Below are 23,292 nucleotides of genomic sequence, written 5' to 3' on the forward strand. Positions count from 1 at the left end.
GGGGGGGGCCCCACTCTTGCCGCTATTGTGGCTTAATAGTGGGACCTGTGAACTTGAGATGCAGCCCAACATGTAGCCCCTCGCCTGCCCTATCCGTTGCTGTGTCGTTCCCATCACTTTCTTGAATTGCCCAGATTTTCACACAAGGAAACCTTAGCGAGCATCGGCGAAATACAAAAATGCTCGGGTCGCCCATTGACTTCAATAGGGTTCGTTATTCGAAACGAACCCTTGAGCATCGCGAAAAGTTCGTCCCGAGTAATGAGCACCTGAGCATTTTGGTGCTCGCTCATCTCTATTCCTTATGCTTTTATGTTTAGTCTCTCTGGGCTGTCAGTTCAATTGTACTTTGCTGCCTTCTATATTATGCTTTTATAGGGACTTCCATTCATATATTGTTTAGTCATGAAGAGGATTTCCAATTTGCTTTTATTATAGGCACTCCCTTCAGTCAATTATAAACCCCAAGAGGATAATGGCGCTGTCTGAGTAATATTTATTTTGTTAATAAATGCTATTCTTATCTATAAATAATAAAACATCCTGTATTCACCTTATCTTTTCTTATCTAGAAATAATAAAACATCCTGTATTCACCTCTCCTGGCTTCCCACTATTGCCAGCGCCATGACTCAGATCTCCATTGACGCTGTTTTAACATACTGCAGTCATCCTGTCTATTGGATCTCACAGGTCGTGTTGCTCTTCATGATCAGCTGGGCACTAAAATTGGGATGATTTTTGCTAATCCGAATTCTATCATCCTTATCCGATTTTTAGCAAAAAACACCAAGGTACTGGCTCTCTGTTTTGAGCAGAAAGGACAATTGGCTTAGCTCTGCTGCCTCGCAGTGCTGGAGTTCTAGGTTTGAATCTGACCTTGATGGGAATTAGAACCTGGGACCCCACTACTATAAGGCAGCACTGCTGAAGTGAATATCTTCAATGACATGGGAGTTGATTTGAAGGTGCATCTTCATCATTTCCACCAATTTGCCATCAAAACTAGTGGCATTTTTTATTTTTATTTTTTTTTTATTTATTGATTATATAGGATTACTCCTGATTAATTTTTTTTTAGAAGAAACCTGTTGAGCAGGGTTTATACATTATTAAGCAGGATTTAGATCTTAGGCCTCATTCACATGAGTACGTGCTTGTGCGTACATGGGTGCACACAAAACCGGCGCACCCACGTACGTGCACAAACACGCATGAATGCAGGTCCGTGCAGCATTGCTTTCAATGAATGGCCGAGTGCTACCTGTGATTGACTGATCGTTGTGACCAATCACAGGCAGCGCTCAGCTGTTATTCAATGAATGACTGAGCGCTGCCTGTGATTGGCTGAGTGCTCAGCCAATCAGATACAGCCCTTTCAGCAGGTGGAGATTTTAAATGCCAGCCTGCTGAAATAACTTCATTATACTGCCAGAGACAGAGCAGAGAAAACGCGCCTGTGCCCCGACAGCGCCGGAGAATTTTTTTTTTTTTACACCAGATAAGGATGATTTTTTAGGGAAGGGCTTATATTTAAAGTCCTTCCCTGAAAATCACTGCAGTGGTTGCTGGCAGACCGCGGCCCCATTGATGGCAGTGGGAGAACATCGCGATCCTCTGCCACAGCTGTCACAGCTCGGACAAGTATGCAGTTACTCGAGAAGAGTGATGCTCGCTCGACTATCTGCCTTAGCAGAGCGTGCTCGCTCATCTCTAGTTTCAACTAATTTGGATCAAATTTTACAAAGTTAGTTTGTAACCAAACAATTCTTTTTTTATTCAAATCAATAGTAAATCTGTCTGAATTGATGTGCTTCAAATAGAAGGTGCAACTTCTTCCAGAATTCTGTTGCAACGGTAATAGTAAGTTTTTCCCAGTTTGGGTCAGCACATGTGCAGTAGCTGTGGAGAAACCCTGGACATCCTGCGTAAGCTAATATTATCGAGGAATGAGATAATCATCTAATACTTTTTTCTATTTTCTGATAAGAAAACAGCAAGAAGCTAGCTAATTAATTTCATTCAGCACCCAGTAGAAAGGCTTATTAAGGTTACAGATGAAAGATCTATTACTTTTTCAGGCCTTAGTCACACGGGCGTTTTTTGCCGCGATTTGCGGATCGCATGACGGATGCGCATCCGCAAATCGCGTGACCAGGGCCGAAAAATCGCCTGAAAAAACTGCTCCTAGCCGCGTTTCAATAGAAATGGGCCGGAGCTGTCCAGCGCATTGAATTCAATGGAGCCGGCAATACAGCCGGCTCCATTGAAAGCAATGCGCTGCGGGCGATCTCACGATGAATTGTCGGGAAGGGCTTAAATATATAATCCCTTCCCTGCAATTCATCCAGAAATGTGTAAAAAAAAAAAAAATATATACTCACCTTGTCCCGGCAGACGGAGTTCAGCGCGGCTGGCAGGCAGTGAGTGTGAGTGGGTGTGAGTGAGAGCTACCCCTGAGTGGTCACAGCCCTCACCAATCAGAGGCAGCTCTCACTCACCCATTCTTGAATTCATGAATGGGTGTGAGTGAGAGCTGCCTCTGATTGGCTCAGCGCAGGGACCAATCAGGGGCAGCTCTCACTCACACCCACTCACACCCACTGCCGGCCGGCCGTGCTGAACTCCGTCTGCCGGGACAAGGTGAATATATATATTTTTTTATTTTTACACATTTCTGGATGAATTGCAGGGAAGGGCTTATATATTTAAGCCCTTCCCGACAATTCATCCCGCGATCGCCGGCAGCCCATTGCTTTCAATGGAGCCGGCTGTATTGCCGGCTCCATTGAATTCAATGGGCAAACATAGTTCTTCTCTGCCACAGCTGTTACAGCTGTGGCAGAGGAGAATGATTTGTCTACTATATGTTCTCAATGGGGTCGGCGCTGCTGCCGCCGGCCCCATTGAGCGCATATAGAGAAGAGAACAGGAATCGCAGATCGCAGATAGGTGCGATCTGCGATTTCTGTTCTTTTTATTTATCAGACGAGCGCATAAAAAGCGCTCATGTGTCCGATACCATTGCAAAGCAATGGTTTTATAAAATCGCCGGACGCATGCGCATGCGCAAATCGCGCGAAAAAACACCCGTTTGACTAAGGCCTTAGTGTGTAACATGGCATCAAGACAAGCAATTTATATCAAATCAAAGAGGATCACGCTATGTAATTTTATGATGTAGTGCTGATTTTTAAGGATTTTGAAACTGAATCCTGAAAGGTTGCGAATAGTATCTACATGTTGCACACAGAGATATGAAATTGTTATATGATAATTAGAGATGAGCGAATCTACTCTTTTCGAGTATTTACTCAATCGAGCACCGCAATTTTCGAGTACTTCCGACTCGGGTGAAAAGATTCGGGGGGCGGCGGGGGGAGCCGTGGTGGCGCGGGGGAACAGGGGGGAGCCCTCTCTCTCTCCCTCTCCCCCCCACTCCCCGCTGCAACCCCCCACTCACCCACGGCGCCCCCTGAATCTTTTCGCCCGAGTACGGAAGTATTCTAAAATCGCGGTGCTCGGGCAAAAAAGGGGCGTGGCCGAGTAGGCTCGCTCATCTCTAATGATAATATACACTTTACGGAATTTTATATTATTATATACATCTTAATTCTGAAGTATTGATTGTGCGTTAATAGAGAACATTAGTTATATACAATGAAATGCATGTTATACAGTAGCTGCCTGAAAAAGGCTCTAGTTTGAGCCAAAACGTTGCACATATACATGTGACGAATAAAGTTATTTGCAAAAACGCTGTTACTTTTTCTATATACAAGATAATGGATACGGCTGATGACACAGTGCATCTTTATTTATTACAGACAGTAAACTGTTATTTGACTAGTAATAAAAAAGAAGAGATGACATGCTGTTAAAGTGTAACATTTGAACATAATATAAAAGTGTTTGCAGTTCATTAAAGGACACGCCTGCAAAAACACATTTTTTTTTCAATCCCTGACCTCACCTGGTTGCCTACCACACTTAGGAGGTCTCCTCTGTGTATTCCAGTCACTTCTATGAAGTGCAGCCCTTGTCTAATGGCTATCAGCCACCATCATGAGAGTGAGATATTTTATTTTCAGCTTCACATCACTTCCATGATGCATCAGCACAGCATTAGCTAAAGTTATGACATTCTGCCTGTTGGTGGGGCAGTTTAATTATCATTACCTTCTATATTCTACTACAAACCATAAACATTTACGTTAAGAGGATCAGCTGTGATCTCCTCTATTATAACTGTGAGACAGGAGTTGTGTGATCATCATCAGTAACTGTGACAGGATATTCTGTATTCCCCTGTAGGCAGTTGCTGTGGTAGATGTATGTAACAGCATCACACAAACTGAGAATCTGACTAGAAAATGAATCCAGAACCCCAAGTAGATCTGGGCTGTTCAGAATTAAGATCTCATGACGATTTAAGGAAAAATAGGCTGGAAGTTTCAGGCAGAAAGAAATAACTAACCAAGGTAACAATAGCTCACTTATATATACTGGTGGATTGTTACATAGTGAATGAATAAAAAAGAAAAAAATGTAAACTGTTATTACACATACTTATCTGATGGATGAGCCTCAACAAAGTAACCAGCAAAGGGACAGAAGATATGAGGTTTCAAATCTTTTACAAGCTGAGCTTTGTAGTTCAACAGTTTCTTTCTCTCTGTTTTGATGAATTCTGATTTCCAATTCTCTGTAGAAAAGCATAACTCAGCTTTTATATCATATATTTAATGTATTATATACATTTTTTTCTTAAATTCTCATTATTTTCCTGGCAACATAATTAAACAATAACTAATTTTAGACATCAGCATAAAGGCTGGTTTACACCAGCAGATGATTGCTCAAAGATCGCTCAAAAGACAGTTTGAGGGACAGCTTTGAGTGATCATATTGCATAAAGTATTAAGTAGCTACTCAGCTACTTAAATACTAATTAGGTTTGCAAATGAAGCCTTCCCTGAATGCAGTTAATAGCCCGAGGCTATTATCTGCGCTCAGATCCTTTGTTCTCCATGGAGAACTTCTGATAAAAGTGAGCGACAATTTTTATGTTGGACTGAATTTAACGATCAGCCAGCAGTGCCTGAAAAGTGGACAATGGGTGCACATTTACACGCACCGATTATCGCTAAAACGATAGCTGATTAGCGATAATCGGCTGGTGTAAATGGGCTTTAAGTAAGCTGTCTTTTTTGTTTTCATTTCCCTGGAACTTCTTCTTGTCACCACTGCAACCCTAATTGTAGAAAAATTGCACCAAAAATCACTGACCATGTCTGTATTGATTTAGGACAGCTTAAACATGTTATCTAATTTAGAATATAAAGGTGAAGGTTACAGTTGAGTGAACTCTTGAAAAGTTTGGTCCAGTCAGTTTGCCAAACTTTCGAAAAAAGTTTAGTTTGTTCTAAATTAGTTCAAACCAAACTGTAACTTCACCAATATCTCTAAAACTGGTGCATAACTGTCATGGCATTCTTCCATCGCCAATCACCTGCTCCTGCTGCTGAGAGGGGTCATGGTCGGGCTCCTACTCATTCTTCTGCTCTGTTCCTGGTGTTTGCCCATAGGGCTCGCATGCGCTCAAGCACTTTCTCTTAAAGGTTCAACGCACTCCCTAAACCTTTCACCCTCCAATTCCATTCCTGCACCTGCTATATTTGGCATCTACCCCTAATTAGCAATTGGTCTCATTAGCCATTGTGACAATGCGCCTGTTTATTGTGTATTCTGGTTCTGACTCCTAACTGTTCATCCACAGATGCATGAAAGAAAAGCCATTGGCTTACAGTCTGAGAATAGTAGCAATCAGAAGAATTCCAGCACTTGAACCATGGGTAAATTTAAAAAAAATCATTATTTATTTTGCCATTAATAACATGAAAAGTATGGAGGAATTCTTTGATTTTAGCCTATGCCTTTCAGACGTCAACCTTATCCTTAGTCATGTCTGAAAAAGGTACATATCTGACACACAATAAACACAAAGCATGGACCAATGACTGCATACATAAAAACACTAACGATTGATGAATCGGACATTAACCCTTGATATACCAAACTTTGATATTCAACATCACATAGTAGCTAAAACCTAATAAAATCTAGTAGGTAACCATCAAATTGTTCTTGCAATTGATGAACAATTGAAAGTACAAATATTTCTACAAAGAAACAAAAAAGTAAAAGACCCAGACTAAAATCTGAAAATGCCTCCAAACATTTAATGTTATTGATGACAAAATAAACAAAAACTTTTTAATTTATCCATGGTTCATATGTTGGAATTCTTCTGACTGCTTGAACCTAGGACCTCAGCCCTGGAAGGTAACAGAGCAAACCACTAAGCTTCTTGGTCCTCCTTCTTCCTGGTTTTCCTATCTTGGCCATGAAAAGCCAAGATGTGAATACTTCTTTAAAATGTGGCCTATGGGTCATAAGGAATTCTGAAGACAGGTTTTCTACAAATATGTGTTGTTCTTTTTTAATGTTTGTTTGATGTGAAGTATTTATAATTTACCTGTAAACTTTCCACCGCTGAATGTCATTGGAAATCCTGATGCACCGCCAGCGAAGTCACTCATCATTATAGCAACATCAGTGGGGAGTTTCCCCCCATTTGGCCTAGTACAGTCTACTGTATTAAGTATTTTATGGCCTGCAGAATAAAATGTTATTATATATTATAAAACTCCTTACTGACAAGGGTAACAAAGAATATTCATCTCCTTGTTTGGTTTCATTTGATCTGTTTGTTTTTTAAGTAAAAAAGAGCTGTAAGCCAAGATCTCATCAACGGGACACTTGTCTTGTTGGTGGGTTGGGTTCAGGCTAAAAACTATTTGACTTAGAAAGTGTTAAAATATTTACAAAATAGTTATACTTGGTGCAACTCTAATTCCCCACCTCATTTTAAGCCTTTCCAATCCGCTGCCTGACGCCTAAAGACATTCTGATTAAAGGCTGTACAGCTCCGATGTCCGGCAGGGTATTCTTACTGTATATTACTGGCCACTCGGTTGGCGGGGGCCTCTCCAGCATGTCCCATATCACAGATCTGGCTCTAGCCAGCAGATGGCGCCATTGTATAATGGCAGAAAAAGAAAGCCCCCCCCAGGAAACCCTACATCCAAAATTGGACTGCAAAGGGTTAAACACCTAGAGAAGACGCACAAGTCTAAGACTAAGTCGTTAGAAATGATCTTAAGCATTTTTTTACCTTTATATTCTACTATGATGCATGTGTCCATTTCAGGGTGAACTCCATCCATCAGAATCATAAACCGTAGATATTCATTGACCTAAAGCAAGATAAAAGTGGATTTGAAGGAGTCAGGGGTTTTCTGGTTTCCTCTTTAGGCCCCCTTCACACAAGCGTATGCATATTTGTGTGTGCCTAAACTCTGTACATTTACGGAATGAAGGGGGCTTTTTTTGGGTGCTTATCGGCATATTTTACTGTACTTTTTGTACCTGCAAGATATGTTTATTTGCCGGCGACAAAAGAATATGCACCGATTCAATGGCTAATTAGTCTAATGAGTTCCAGATGTGTTCTTTTTCCTGCACAATTACGCAGTATTTCACGCATCTCCTAGTGTATTGCGCATGCATTTGCACATCCCCATTGACTTCTAGAAAAAATAAAGCATGGTTCTTTTTTCTGCACAACCCAAATACGCAGGAAAAATCTGTGGAATAGGTTCTATTCTATGCTTATTGCGTGCACAAATGTAGCATGCGCAAATATACCTGTCTGAATAGGGCCTTAGAGAGCTATCGGGTAACCTCTTAGGCCTCATGTCCAAGGGGAAAATCAGGCCCGCTCCGGATTCTCCATGGAGAATGCGTAGCGGGTCCCTCCTGCCCCGCGGACATGAGCGCTGAAAATGAGAATAAATAAGAACAAATTTACCTCCCGCCCGCTCCGGATCTCCTTTTCGCCGCGGCGTCATCTTCTCTCCGTCACAGCCGGATCTTCTTTCTTCGGCTCGGCGGATGCGCAAGATGACGTCGGTGACGTGCCCTGCGCATGCGCCGGCCCGAAGAAAAAAGATCCGGCCGCGACGTAGAGAAGATGGCGCCGCGGCGAAGAGAAGAACTGGAGCGGGTGAGTAAATCCCGATTTTTGTCTCCCGCAGATCCGGACGGCTTCCATAGGCTTCAATAGAAGCCCGCGGGAGCCGTCCCCGCAGGAGACCCGCATGAAAATGGAGCATGGTCCAGATTTTTTCGTGCTCCATTTTTAAAAAATCACTTTTATTGACCATCCGCGGGTATTTATCTACCCGCGGGTGGTCAATGCATCCCTATGGGATGCGGATCCGCGGGCAGGAGAAGAGTTAAAATCCGCTGCAGATTTTAATTCTTCTTTTGCCCGTGGACATGAGGCCTTAGGCTGGGTTCACACGGGGCGGATTTGCCGTGGAAATTCCGTGCGGAATTTCACCGTGGCAAATCCGCCTGCGGCCGCTAATCTCGGGATTAGCCAGCCATGTGGTTGAGATTTCTCAGAAATCTCGTCCACACGGGATGGCCAATCCGCTGCAGTAAATCGGGCAGAAACCGCGGGATTTCCGGCCGGAATCCGCCCCGTGTGACCCCAGCCTTATAGTTCACTTTCTCCAGTATTGTATCAATAATCCACTGATGTAAGGGAATAAACATGTGCAACTACTGCCAAATTCTTGGCCAATAAATATAAGACCGTCACCTTTTATACATGGCGACCACAGAAGGACTGAAGTGTTTCAAGAAGTCATAACTTTTTCATTTTCAATCTTTTGTACTTTCCTTTTTGTAGATGTCCAGCAATGAGTAAAACTCATGGAGTCTTTCTATTCTAGTGAAAGATCAATTATTCTAACTCCTGTGAAACATTTTTGGTGAACGGATAATTTCAACAAATGCTGAATGTGTTTGGCCTCCACGTTCACCTGATTTGAGGGCCCCAAACTTTTTTGTGGGACTACTTGAAAGAACGGGTTTGCGTAAATAAACCTCAAACAAGTCAAGAACTTAAGGGGAACATTGAAGCCGAAATCCGCCATTTAGGACCTGAAGCCTTGCACAAGGTCATGGAAAATGCTGTGGAAAGAGCCCATATTTGTGAGCAGGAAAATGGCGGGATGAGAGATGTCGTTTTTGACACATAATACTGAAAAATATCCATTAATTATATTTCCAAATAACATAATAAAAACTGTAAAAAAAAAAGTTTGAAAAAGTTATTTTTGTTTTATATCATTCTGTCTTTCAGTGGCCACCCTGTATAAGAAATCTAAAATCAGTTTTATTATGTAAGTACTAAGGTCTAATGTGACTATACGACTGACAATCATTATTAAAAGGAGAACATATGGCTAACCTGCTGCCATACTCCAAAAGGAACAACGTTGACATTAGTCAGAGTAATGCCACTTTTGTCCAGGTACCAAAATACAGGGCGTTCAGTATTACCCACAAATATTGGAACATCAGGTCTTTTTTCAGAAAGCTTCTTCAGTGTTGGATAACTGGAAATAGGGAACAAAGGTTAGTAGGAAGTTTTAGATTGTGATGATAAAGTTTATTGAATGGTACGTTAGTGGCATCTGCCCTCCAGTAAAGGGTTTTGTACTTTGACAACTCAACATCTTATCAATGGATCAACCTTTAGAGATTATACAAGTCAACAAAGCTTTAAAAATATATATACAGTATCATCTAGACAGCTGTAAAATTATATTGAAACAGCAGTGATGATTTAACCCATTGCAATCCAATTTTGGATTCAGGGTTTCCTAGGGGTTTTTTCTCTTTCTGCCGTTATACAATGGCACCATCTGCTGACTAGAGTAAGTACTGGGGTATGGGACATGCTGGAGAGGCCCCCGACAACAGAGCGGCCAGTAATATACAATAAGAATACCCTGCTGGACATCTTCCGACATCGAAACTGTACAGCCTTCGATCAGAGTGTCTTCAGACGTCACACAGTGGATTGGAAAGGGTTAACACTAATTGCCAATGGCTGGGTAGAAGTGTAGAAAAAAAGGCAAAAAAAGCCGTGGTCCATGTAATCAGACATTATATTGTTTCCTTTTATTTCTCTTAGATCTATGCTTATTCTGGGAATACTTGGATTCATTTACTGTCGATTTTCCAGCCAGGTCTGCTGGAAGTTTCTTCCAAACATCTACTACTCTTTTAGTAAAACAATAGTTCCTATCATCGCTTCTCCTCTACGCCTAATCTCAGATTGGGTGCCCTTGTTCTAGTGTTTATTCTACTGATAAAAACACTTTCTTCCCGAACCTTATTAGACCTTTTAACATCTTTAATTCCTTAAGGACAAGGGTCTTTTTTTCCACCCATTTCCAGTTTTTCCTCCCCCCTTTAAAAAAATCGTAACTCCTTTATTTATCCATCGACGTCGCTGTATGAGAGCTTGTTTTTTGCACGACGAGTTGTATTTTTTTTTATTGGTTCTATTTAATGTTCTATATTATGTACTGAAAAACTTTTACATTCTAAGTGATGTAAAGTGAAATTCTGCCATCTTCCAGTGCATCTTGTTTCTACGGCACACAAACTGCAACAAAAATGACATGATAACTTCATTCTTTGGGTCAGTACGATTACTAAAATACGAAACTTTTATAGTTTTTTTTGCTGTACTACTTTTATTTTTTTCAAAGATACTTCAATTTTCAAAAACTATTTTCTGCCGCCATCTTCTGAGCGCAATAACTTTTTTATTTTTCCGTTGAAATAGGGCTCATTTTTTGCGAGACGTCCGTTAGTTTGCCTTCATACCATTTTGGAATACATAGGACTTTTTATTCGCTTTTTATTGCATTTTTTCTTGGAGAGAGGGTGACCAAAAAAGCACATTTCTGGCGTTCTCTTTTTTTTTCTTCTGACGACGTTCATTCTGCAGGGTAAATAATGCATTACTTTTATAGATCGGACTTTTACGGACACAGCGATACCAAATATATATTTTTGCTTTATGATTTAGATTCTTTTATATGGCAATATGGTTTTGTAAACTTTTCATTACTTTTTTTAATAATTAGTAAAACTTTATTGATGTTATTTTTACTTTTTTTTTAGTCCCCAGAAAGGACAACAACTTGCGATGCTGTGATCGCTCCTGCAGTATGATGTAATGCTATAACATTACATCAAACAGCAAACGGGAAGGTAGTCTATCAAGCCACCCCACGGGCATGGCTTGATAGACATTCTGTTAAGACAGCCATGGGACCTTTAGAAAGCCCCTGGCTGCCATGACACCCACATGACTCCCTGTGATCTCATCGCGCAGGGGTCGTATGGGACCCCGAACTTCGTTCAGGGGATTTAAATGCTGCTGTCAGAAATGACAGCGGCATTTAAAGGGTTAACAGCTCAGATGAGCTGTGTGGCTTATCGGAGCTGTTCTACATACCCCGACGCTGCAGAATGTAAATGTACGTCCTATAGCGGGATGAGGTTAAAAGTTTCAATCATGCCCTCTTTTTGATTATTGTCTCTCCTAGCATGCTATGCTACTGGATATGCAGTGAGTACATACTGTATAATTATATTACTATGGACTACTAGGTTGTAGTGCATTTTTTGCAACCGGGTGTAGAAAAAAGTAGCACAGAGATTACACAGGGATACCAGGCATTAGAAACCCCATTACATGGAATAGATGCTATTCCTATGCACTATCAATAATTGGGCACAGAAAATATCACTAGGTCAAATGAGAGCTGTTCAGGGCTGAAAGACTAGGCACAGATCATACCATTTGGTATAACTATGTAACGATTTGGATATAAACTATATACTTTTTTTTTTAAAAACCAATAAAACTTTTATTATATCTCTGAATAAATGCGAGTCATTTGGAGTCATTATTCATATCAAATTTGTTAACAAAAGAGGAAAGAATTGACCATCAGATACTCTATTATATAAAGGGAAGTATAGAGCATTAACAAACATCAGCATAAAAGGTGCACACAAAACCGCATCCTGAATTTACATACTAGCCCACAAATGGCAAGGCTGTATTTAATGACTTCACAGAATGGTAGAGTTGGAAGGGACCTCCAGGGTAATCGGGTCCAACCTCCTGCTCAGTGCAGGATTCACTAAATCATCCCAGACAGATGTCTGGCCAGCCTTTGTTTAAACACTTCCATTGAAGGAGAACTTACCACCTCCTGTGGTAACCTGTTCCACTCATTGATCACCCTCACTGTCAGAAAGTGTTTTCTAATTACTAATCTGCATCTCCTCCCTTTTAGTTTCATCCCATTGCTTCTAGTCTTCCCTTGTGCAGATGAGAATAGAGCTGATCCCTCTGCACTGTGACAGCCCTTCAGATATTTGTAGACCGCTATTAATTCTCCTCTCAGCCTTCCTTTTTGTAAGCTAAACATTCTCATAGGACATGATTTGCAGATGGACATCAATGTAATGACAAGAAGAGGGGCAGAGCAGAAGGATATCCTCAGCCATGCAAGTAAGATCGCTGATCAGTATGGCAAAGAAAGAAAAAGTATAAAGGAAAGGGTAAGGTGGCAACGAAAAATAACTGTGGGTGCTCATGAGCTAAGGCCTTCTGAAGTAGGAGTAGTAGTACGGTTAGCATAGGAAGAATTGATCCATGGATCCTAAATCTTATGAAATTTGGCTTCTGCTTCTCTATGTTTAAATATCAGCCTTTTAAGGATAACAAGAGATTAACAGAGTTTAGCCACACAGAGACGTTTTTTTTTTCAACCAGTTAGAGCATTTGTTACTGAGGCCTTGTTTTTAGCTAGAAAAGCTTTTGCAAAATTCTATCAAGTCTCCTAGGAAAAGTATCAGGATTTGTATATAATGAACGTAGTGTAGGATCATCAGGGACAGACACCCCTATAAGGTTATGGAGAAACTTCGGAACCTGAGCCCAATACGCCAGTATTTTAGGACATGATGCAAGCAAAAAAAAAAAAAGGACCAGAAGAGCAGTAACACTAAAGGCCCATTTACACAGAGCAATGATCGCTAAAAAGCGATCGTTTGAGCGATAATCGTTGCTTCTAAATGTGAGGCCATCGTGTACTTTTCATGCACTGCTAGCTGATCGTTAAGTTTAGGCCAAACTAAAAATCATCATTCAGCCTTATTAGCAGTTCTCCATGGATAGTGCTGATAGCATTGTTTCCCGCTGGAGAACAAAGGAGCTGAAAGCAGATAAGAGCCCTCTGGCTATTACCTGCTTTCAGGGAAGGCTTCATTTGCACACGTAATTGCTATTATGTAAAATGATCGCTCAAAGCTGTCACTCAAACTGTCGTTTGAGCGATCTTTGAGCTATCATCGCTCCGTGTAAATGGGCCTTTAGGGTTTGTTCCCACAAGTGTTTTTGCACAGCATATCAAGCTCATATTTTATATACTCATAGTATGCAATGAATAGAACCCATTGATTTCAATGGGTTAATTCACATATGCATATTTTGTCATGCGATGTTCAGTCGCGTTAAAAAAAAACCAAAACACAGAATGTCCTATTCTGGTGTATGACTCCAGGGAATATGGAAAAGTTGTGTGGCTTACTAGTAAAGTTGAAGATCCGGGATTGCCAGTTCCCCACATTGCAAACCCTCTTATTTGCCCATATAAAAAAAAATTAATACACTACGAAGCAATTTAAAATAACTGAGGCAGATAAAAATTGCAGTGTAAACTATATAAAGGGTTAATTTGTTTCAAACAACCACTGCCCATGTGCCCTGTTACTGCTATTTCACTGCTCTATGGGCAATATGTCCAATCTGAACATACATACCTGAGATGATCAGAGTGCATGTGACTTATATAAATTAAATCAGCCCTGCACAATCTTTCCAACCAATCTGAAGGAGGCTCATGAAGCAACCACCACCCTCGAGCAAAGGCTGGTCCAATCAGCCAAGGATCAAAGACCATGTATGTTTCACCAAGCTTCAACTCCATGCAGGCATGAGTTAGATAGGTAATCTATAAAGGCATAATATAAATAATCATTAATCCCAACTAATCCATCTTGCTTCTGAAAGATATTTCTTCTTTTAACCCTTTAGTGACCACCGATACGCGTTTTGATAGCCTGTATCAGCGGTCTATGTATGAAGAGAGATCGCACGGTGATCATTCTTCATACAAAATAGTTTTCTAAGAAATGCTCCTTTCACATAAAAGGGCAAAGTATACATTGGATGTAAGGGAATTGGAAGTCTGTTACATGAAAATTTGAATATATAATGAATAGAGTTGAGCGAGCATACTCGTCCGAGCTTGATACTCGTTCGAGTATTAGGGTGTTCGAGATGCTCGTTACTCGTAACGAGTACCACGCGATGTTCGGGTTACTTTCATTTTCTTCCCTGAGAAATTTGCGTGCTTTTCTGGCCAATAGAAAGACAGGGAAGGCATTACAACTTCCCCCTGCAACGTTCAAGCCCTATACCACCCCCCTGCAGTGAGTGGCTGGCGAGATTAGGTGTCACCCGAGTATTAAAATCTGCCCTCCCGCGGCTCGCCACAGATGCATTCTGACATTAGTTCAGGGAAAGTGGTATCTTGGTGGAGCTGCTATAGGGAGAGTGTTAGGAGTGATTTTAGGTTTCAAGAACCCCAACGGTCCTTCTTAAGGCCAAAGAAATCGCAGATCACACCTATGTGCGATCTGCGATTTCTGTTCTCTTCTCTATATGCACTCAATGGGGCCGGCGGCAGCAGCGCCGACCCCATTGAGCACATATAGAAGACAAATCATTCTTCTCTGCCACAGCTGTAACAGCTGTGGCAGAGAAGAACGATGTTTGCCCATTGAATTCAATGGAGCCAGCAATACAGCAGGTTCCACTGAAAGCAATGGGCTGCCGGCGAGCGCGGGGATGAATTGTCGGGAAGGGCTTAAATATATAAGCCCTTCCCTGCAATTCATCCAGAAATGTGTTACAATAAAAATATATACCGGCGTATAAGGCGACGGGGCGTATAAGACGACCCCCCAATTGTCACCTTATACGCCGGCAATACAGTGGAGCAAAGAATAAAAATCATTACTCACTTCTTCTGACGTTCTGCGGTGCTCCTGCAGGCTGTCGCTCCCTTCTGGTTCCCGGCAGAGCATTGCTTTCTCTACGAAGGGCTTTAAATCCCCGCCTCCAGAAACACACGTGCCTTCAGCCAATCACAGCCAATGACAATGATGTCATTGAATGGCTGTGATTGGCTGTGTTTCTGGAGGCGGGGATTTCAAGCCCTGCGTCCAGAAAGCAATGCTCTGCCATGGACCAGGAGGGAGTGACAGCCTGCAGGAGCACCGCAGAATGTCAGAAGAAGTGAGTAATGATTTTTATTCTTTGCTCCACTGTATTGCCGGCGTATAAGGTGACAGTTGGGGGGTCGTCTTATACGCCCCGTCGCCTTATACGCCGGTATATATTTTTATTTTTACACATTTCTGAATGAATTGCAGGGAAGGGCTTATATATTTAAGCCCTTCCCGACAATTCATCCTGCGATCGCCGGCAGCCCATTGCTTTCAGTGGAACCTGCTGTATTGCTGGCTCCATTGAATTCAATGGGCAAACATCGTTCTTCTCTGCCACAGCTGTTACAGCTATGGCAGAGGAGAACGATCTTTATGCTGACAGTGGGGGGGGGGGCCCACTCTTGCCGCTATTGTGGCTTAATAGTGGGACCTGGGAACTTGAGATGCAGCCCAACATGTAGCCCCTCGCCTGCCCTATCCGTTGCTGTGTCGTTCCCATCACTTTGTTGAATTGCCCAGATTTTCACAAACGAAAACCTTAGCGAGCATTGGCGATATACAAAAATGCTCGGGTCGCCCATTGACTTCAATGGGGTTCGTTACTCGAAACGAACCCTCGAGCATTGCGAAAATTTCGTCCCGAGTAACGAGCAACGGAGCATTTTGGTGCTCGCTCATCTCTAATAATGAATAAAGAAGAATATTTTATTTCATGTGCCAGACATAGTTTGCCATTTGAAAAAAAGTTCTATGCCAAGTGTGATGAATGCACTTTTTTTGCCAATTCTATGAACAACAGCTAATGTAGCACTGTGGCCAGTTATACCACATACTTTGTGTATATGACATTCAATCATGAGTTTTCCTATATTGTACTATGACACTTTACCTGAAGTTCGCCAATTTCTAAATCTTTCGGAAGTCGAGGGTCAGCATCCCAGGGATTTGGTGGACTCAATTCAACAAGTGAAATGCTACCTTCTTCATCACTTTCAATGACTGGACAATAAAAAGGAAAATAAGGCATTATTACGTATTTATAATTCCATATAGGTGCGTAACAAAATTGATTATCAGTGATTTGTGAATTGTGCATCGTGTGCAATACATCTGTTTGTGGTTGCATACCACTGTGCAACGTGCACACTTCTTGCGCATTTAGAAGTCCAGATCCTGGATATTAATGGGAAACTTGTAATACTAAAACCAATTAATAACATGGAAGGTAGTTTTCTAGTCACTGAGTAGGCACTTGCTAGGGCACATGCAGGAGAAGATGACATAGCATGGAGATGCAGGAAAATAAGGCAGCAGGGTTACAAAAAGTGGGGTAGAGAAAAGAGTGTCTGAGGGGCTAGCCTTCATTCGAACACCCCAACAAGTTGGCCAAGTTGGCGGATGAGAGGGGATATAAGTTATGGGGTAGCACTGCTTCTCTGACAACCAGGGAGATGTCTACTCCAGTAAAGAGGGAAAGTAAGAACGTTCACTACACAACACAAAGCCCAATACACAGTACAACAAAAAATAAACCCTGGCCATCTGGCCACTAACACTGCTTAATAGTTCTCTAGTGCCTTTTCTGATGCAGTTATTTATATGTGTGGGGTTACATGATGATGTTTTACAACTACAACTCAGCTCTGCAGGGTTTTCCACACAGGCATCTTCAGATTCATTCTTTCCTAGCACATATCCACCTCTTTATTAGGGAGATCCTGCTGTTACCGCTAATAATGTTTCTGCTCCATCTACATAAGCCTACTAGGCCCTGCCGGTGGCTTAAATAGCAGCGTGACTTTATAGCACACTATAGTACAGAAGTTTTGCAGTGTACTATACAAGCAATCAAGCAAATGCATGATGAAGTCACATGGTGGGAAAAAATGTTTAAAAATCTAAAAAATATATATATAGAAAATAAAAAACATAATTTCAACTTACACATTACATAAGAAAAAAAATGACACATAGCTAGCATCTCTCCATTTATTACAACCTGTTAGCAAACATTGAATGCAAAAAAAAAATATAGCAAATATTGGAAAAGGGTCACCTTGCATCCAAAAAAAATACAAAAAGGATCAGAAAATTGTGTACATCAGGGGTGTGGCTAAGTGCAGAGCTGAGAGTTTGGTGATATTTGCCAGACACTGTTACGCCTGTCAGTAGCTATATCCACTGCCCTGTACTTACCTGCACACTTTGCAATGCCGTCCAGCAGTGTCCATGTCTAGCTTCCCTGGAGCTGAGACGGAGTAACCGCAGCCTAGAACATCCTGTAGTGGCCTCTGGTGGATGCTAGGCTGCAACCCTTAAAGGATTGCTGAGGCCCCTCAGTGTTCCTCTCCAGTGCTCGATCCCCAACTGTCAGGAGCAGTTGCAGCACCACGGAACAATTCTCCAGTGGCTCAATCTGGGCCGAACTTGCCTCGCTAAGGAGGATTTTTTTGGGATTTCTCACTAGTAACCACATTCCAATTACAGTCGCTCCGCCACAAGGGACATACGGAGAAGCAGTGCGTCATCCTGACAGGTATAATAACTGGACCCTATGTTCAGGTACGAATAGAGATACACAACGCTTGGTGTTGTCTTCAAGTGTCTGAGATAGATTACACCTTTTTATTTTTGCCCCATATTCAAGAATGGATTGGTTTCTCTTGCCCCAATATCTTTGTCAATATGAGAGAGTTTTTTTCCCATTTTCCCTCCGTTCTCCTGAGATTGAATGAATATATTCTTTCACACCCAGAATATAAATCTATATTGGAAACTGAACTAGAAATGTTTTTTGATATCAATTCTTCCTTGGTTCCTAGCGTCTTTTGGTTGTTTAATGCTCATAAAGCTTATATAAGATGTCCATTTTAAAAAATATTGTTCTAGGACTAAAAGGAAGAGGGAAAAAGAAGTAACCCTCTCAAATTAACAACATCGACTCCTTAAATAATGTCAACACCACACCCAACAGAAACGAAGAGTTATTTGTTCCGAGCTAAACTTTAACGCATTTTAGCTGTAAACATGAAATTACTTTTCAGAAAATGAACATGCAGTTCTATGCTCATGATAATTGTACTGGGGGCTTGCTAGCTAAACAACTTAGAATTCTTAAATCTAAAGAAAGAACTAGACTTTGTCTAGACTGTAAAAGGACAAAAAAGTATCTATCCCCAATAAATTGTTAACATATCAACCCCAATCTGAGGAAATCTTGAATTTTCTTTAAAGCATTAACCTTCTACACTTATCTCCTGAACAACTAGACTGTCTCTCTGCACTGATTTTTGCATCTTCGATATTAGAGCCTACTAAAATGTTGAAAGATTTTTGAATCCCTGGGTCCAGATAGCTTTTCTAATGGTTACTATAATATACTCTTCTCTTCTGACTTCTTAGTTAGTTTTGGTGTTCAATGCTTGAAGCTTTAATTGTCACTTTGCCTAAACCTGGTAAAGACGCTACTTCCGCAGCAAATGTTTGTCCCATTTCCTTATTGAACACCAATGTCAAAATCTATGCCAAAAATTCTTAGCAACCAACTTTTTTCTATTTTCCCATTGTTGGTCGCTCAAAACCAAGTGGAATTTTTCCACAGAGACTAGCCCTTGATGGAACCCGTTGATTTCTAAACCTCATCAAGACTGTTGAGCATGGTCGTGTGCCTACTTTGTTGTTACCTATAAACGTGAAAAAAGCGTTTCACCAGATTCACTGGGGATATCTAGAGGCTACTTTCGATGCATTTAGTTTTTTAGGGCCCCATTAAATCTGCCATTTTGTCTCTGTATTTGGCTCCAACCACAAGGGTTTTTCTCTTCTGGGTGTATTCTCCGCCTTTCCAACTTGTGTGCAATTTCTAATGGTACTAGGCAAGGCTGTCCCCTTTCACTTCTTATTTTTGCTCTCGTTGTGAAACCTTCATCCAAGCACATCAGCATTAATAAATATATCACGGATGTTAGATTGGGCAATCAAAAACACAAAATAGGGCTTTATGCCGATGACATAATCTTGGTGCTTACTGATCCGATTTCCTACTCAGATCATATGTAATCTTCACTTGAGCATTGGTATAGACGGAAACCCCAAACACCATCTAATTAGTCACTTTCTATTGGTTTGGAATGACCATTCTATACCATATTATGGTATACATTTTGCAAGCCTTAGTCATGCACATTTGCTAATAAATTATATCCTGCAACTCTAAAAAACTTTCATAAACCATTTATTTCTTTACATTCTCTGAACCATAATGATCCCTTTCCCAAACTCCTTCTTTACCAAACTTCTATCTGGGGAGGCTCCCATGCTAGGATAACATTTTGCATTTTGGCTAAACCTTTTGAACTAGGAGGAATGAAAGCTCCTGATGTAAAACGTTATTCCCACGCCATACTCTGGACCTCTGATCCAGATCCTTCCCTTATGCGTTTTTATTTTCCATTCTCATAGGTTTTGACTTTGGATTTTGGGAATCACTAAGCATATAACAAAAAAAATGCTGATTTATATGAAGACAACTCCATGCTAGATGACTCTACATTAAGCAAGTTATTACAGTTGCCTAGTTATTCCATTGCCTTTTAAGACATCAACATGCTATTTGAACCCTTTATACCCAGAAGCCCATTTTCTCTCAATCTGCTTTTATTTTCTTTCCCCAATCCACCCGGGCAGCCAGGGATATTTCCGTATTTTATGCAAATCTGCTATTGTGGGAAGAACATTTCAAGCAACAATTCAGACTAGATTACTGGAGAAAAGCTCCTGGACTAAAAAAGTTTCACATGGAATTAAACACTGTGATTCATCATAAAGATATCCTTGTGTTAGTACCTAAGTCCAAAATCAATACATCTATCCTTGAGACTTAATGGAGAGGGTACAGCCTTAAAGGCACTTATTTTCATATGTGGTGGTTTTGCCAAGTTATTTGCTCCTTATCGAGTATGATATTTGATTCCATTTGTACTGTAACAAATCACTATGTGGCCCCGGGCCCAGCACTGGCTCTTTTATGCTAATAAACTCCCAACCTTTTACTCAATAATTATTTCTCCTATTCTTCTTGCATCTGGCTTGGCAATTGCTAAAATGTGAAAATACTCCGATGCGCCCTCCTTCAACGAAGTTCCATCAACTCTACATACCATCCAGGAAGAGTTATATTCCTACAGATATACTTCCAAGTCTTCCACATTTATTTCTTGGGCACCCTGGATGAAATATCTTGCTTCAACCTCTCATAATTGAATTGTACAGTAAAACTCGTAGTAGCGCAGGCTACAACACAACCTCTGATATGCAGTGCAAATACGCATGCACTCATGTGAACCTTATTTAGTGGTGGTGAATGCTTTATATTTTTTGTATTGTACGCTCTACTCTTTATATACTTTTTGTTCATTGACTCTGTATGCATACACAGAAACTGCTACTTATTAGTAAGTGACTGCATTTGCATATGTATGCATATTTAAACATGGATGATGTACATGTTCTCTCTGGCCCATTTACACACAGCTAATCTTTCAAAAGATTGAAAGATCATCGGTCGTTTTGCATAAAGTACTAATAGGCACTAATTGCTATTGGTACTTTATTAGCTTCATTTGCAAATGAGCTTCTGGGAGCTGTTTCAGAACTCAGCAGGAGGTCGGAGCTCCATAATTAGCTCCATTGGCTGCTAACAGAAAACAATGTAATCTGTAGCTCCCCATGGAGATTTCAGCACCGTGGACAGCAAAACTGTCTGTGATCCTGCTTATCTGCTGTTCTGACAGCAGGGATGAAAGCTGAGAACAACTGATACAGTGTTATCAGCTGTAATCAGTGCTTCCCGGGCAGAACACAGCATGCAGTCCTGCTTATCAGCTGTTCTGATAAAGGATGGTTTTCAAGCAGAACTAAAAACCATTGTTCAGCAGAAAACTGAAAGATAGGCACATTTAGACACAATGATTATCGCTCAAAAGATGGCTTTTGAGCAAATTTTGAGCGATAATCCTTGTCTAAATGGGCCTTCAGTTGACTGTTATATCTTCTGAGCCATGTTTATTGAGTCTGTTAGTTACATGAAAAAATTTTGATTAAAAAAAATTATTAAAAAAACAAGTTGTGTACATCAGTAAATGGTACCGATGAAAACTAATTTTTTTCCCTTAACCCCTTAATGACACGGCCTATTTTGGGCTTAAGGACGCAATGATTTTCGGCGGATTTTCTTCTCCATTTATCAAAAGTCATAACTTTTTTATTTTTCCATCGACGCGGCCGTATAAGAGCTTGGTTTTTGCGTGGCAAACTCTAGTTTTTATCGGTGCCACTTTTGGGTACATAGACTATATTGTAAAACTTTTATTTTTTTTTAATGATAGCAGAGAGAGAAAATGCATTAATTCTGCCATAGATTATTATTTTTTTTTTTTACAGCGTTAATCATGCAGCATAAATTACACAATCCATTTTGTCTGCGAGCGGGTACGATTACAATGATACCAAAATTCTTACTTTTTAACAAGGGTTAAAATCCACAGCAGATCTGCCATTAAAAACTCATCAAAATCCACACCATTCAGGTGCGCGTTTGATCATTAAGGATTTTCTGCTTATTTTCTGCAGGTTATCCACTGCGGAAGCCCCGCAGCGTAGCACCGTGTGTAAAGCCACCCTAAGGGCACATTCAGGCGATCGTATATCGGCTGGGTTTTCACACCCAGCCAATATACGGCGTCCCTCTTTGCAGGGGGAGGAAGCTGGAAGAGCCGGGAGCAGTGCACTGAGCTCCCGCCTCCTCTTCACCCCCTCCCTGCCCCTCGCCACCATTTGCAATAGGGGGGGCGGGACGGGGGCATAGCTATGCCTGGGAACTTAGCCACGCCCCCTCCCACTGCAAATAGTGGCGAGGGGCGGAGAGGGGGTCGAGAGGAGGCGGGAGCTCAGAGCACTGCTCCCGGCTCTTCCAGCTTCCTCCCCCTGCAGGAAGGGATGCCGTATATCGGCTGGGTGTAAAAACCCAGCCAATATATGATCGTCTGAATGTGCCCTTAGGGTGGCTTTACACACGCTGCTTCGCTGCAGCGCTGCGGCGCTTCCGCAGCGAATAACCCGCATAACATAGGCAGAAAATCCTTAATGACCAAACGCGCACCTAAATGGTGTGGATTTTGATGAGTTTTTAATGGCAGATCTGCTGTGGATTTTAACTCTTGTATTTCATTTAGAACGCAAAAAAAATGGACAGCATTTGACCTTAATCCATAATTCACAGATTTGTTACTAAGAGATGCAGAAAAAATGCAGTGCGGCCTGTATCATTTAAATAAAAAAAAACAGACTTATGGGCCACCAAGGAGGTCCTACAGAATTACACATACAGTATGTTGAAAAATGCACATTTTTTGAGGACACAACATGGTTGGGTTTTTAAATGCATGCCTAAATTCTAAGTGGAGTAAAATGAAAAAAAAAACCTCGACATTTCTCCATCTTTCGGTGCGTCTTGATTTTACGGCGCACAAACTGCAACAAAAACGACATGATAACTTTATTCTATGGGTGACTACTATTACTACGATTCCAAACTTGTGTAGGTTTTTTTTTACTGTACTACTTTTTTTCTTTTTCAAAGACATTTAATTTTTTTTCAATTATTTTATGCTCCCATCTTCTGGGCGCAATAACTTGTTATTTTTCCGTCGATGTGGTTAAACGAGAGCTCATTTTTTGCGGGATGTCCTTTAGTTTCCGTTAGTACCAATTCAGAATACATACAACTTTTGATCGCTTTTTATTGCATTTTTTCTGGGGGACAGTGTAACTGAATAAGTGCATTTTTGGCTTTCTTTATTGTTTTTTTTCGGACGACGTTCACTGTGCGGGGTAAATAATGCGCTACTTTGATAGATCGGACTTTTACGGACGCGGAGATACTAAATATGTATTTTTTTTAATTATTTTTATTATTTTATTATAGAT

The 23,292-nt window shown here is 41.0% G+C and overlaps 1 protein-coding gene across 1 annotated transcript in view; it reads right to left on the reverse strand.

The window, feature by feature from the left end:
• The window catches only part of LOC136578785 (cytidine monophosphate-N-acetylneuraminic acid hydroxylase-like), a 128,382-nt gene that overhangs the window by 60,167 nt on the left and 44,923 nt on the right, over positions 1-23,292 (reverse strand). Inside the window, exons 4-9 of the mRNA XM_066578952.1 lie at positions 16,196-16,305; positions 13,834-14,024; positions 9,386-9,533; positions 7,238-7,319; positions 6,539-6,676; positions 4,570-4,705 (exon numbers count right to left, since the gene is read on the reverse strand). Coding sequence (XP_066435049.1) covers positions 4,570-4,705; positions 6,539-6,676; positions 7,238-7,319; positions 9,386-9,533; positions 13,834-14,024; positions 16,196-16,305 — 805 coding nt within the window. The remainder of the gene's footprint in view (positions 1-4,569; positions 4,706-6,538; positions 6,677-7,237; positions 7,320-9,385; positions 9,534-13,833; positions 14,025-16,195; positions 16,306-23,292) is intronic.

The sequence above is a fragment of the Eleutherodactylus coqui genome, chromosome 9 (genome assembly GCF_035609145.1).
Source record: "Eleutherodactylus coqui strain aEleCoq1 chromosome 9, aEleCoq1.hap1, whole genome shotgun sequence".
NCBI lineage: Eukaryota > Metazoa > Chordata > Amphibia > Anura > Eleutherodactylidae > Eleutherodactylus > Eleutherodactylus coqui.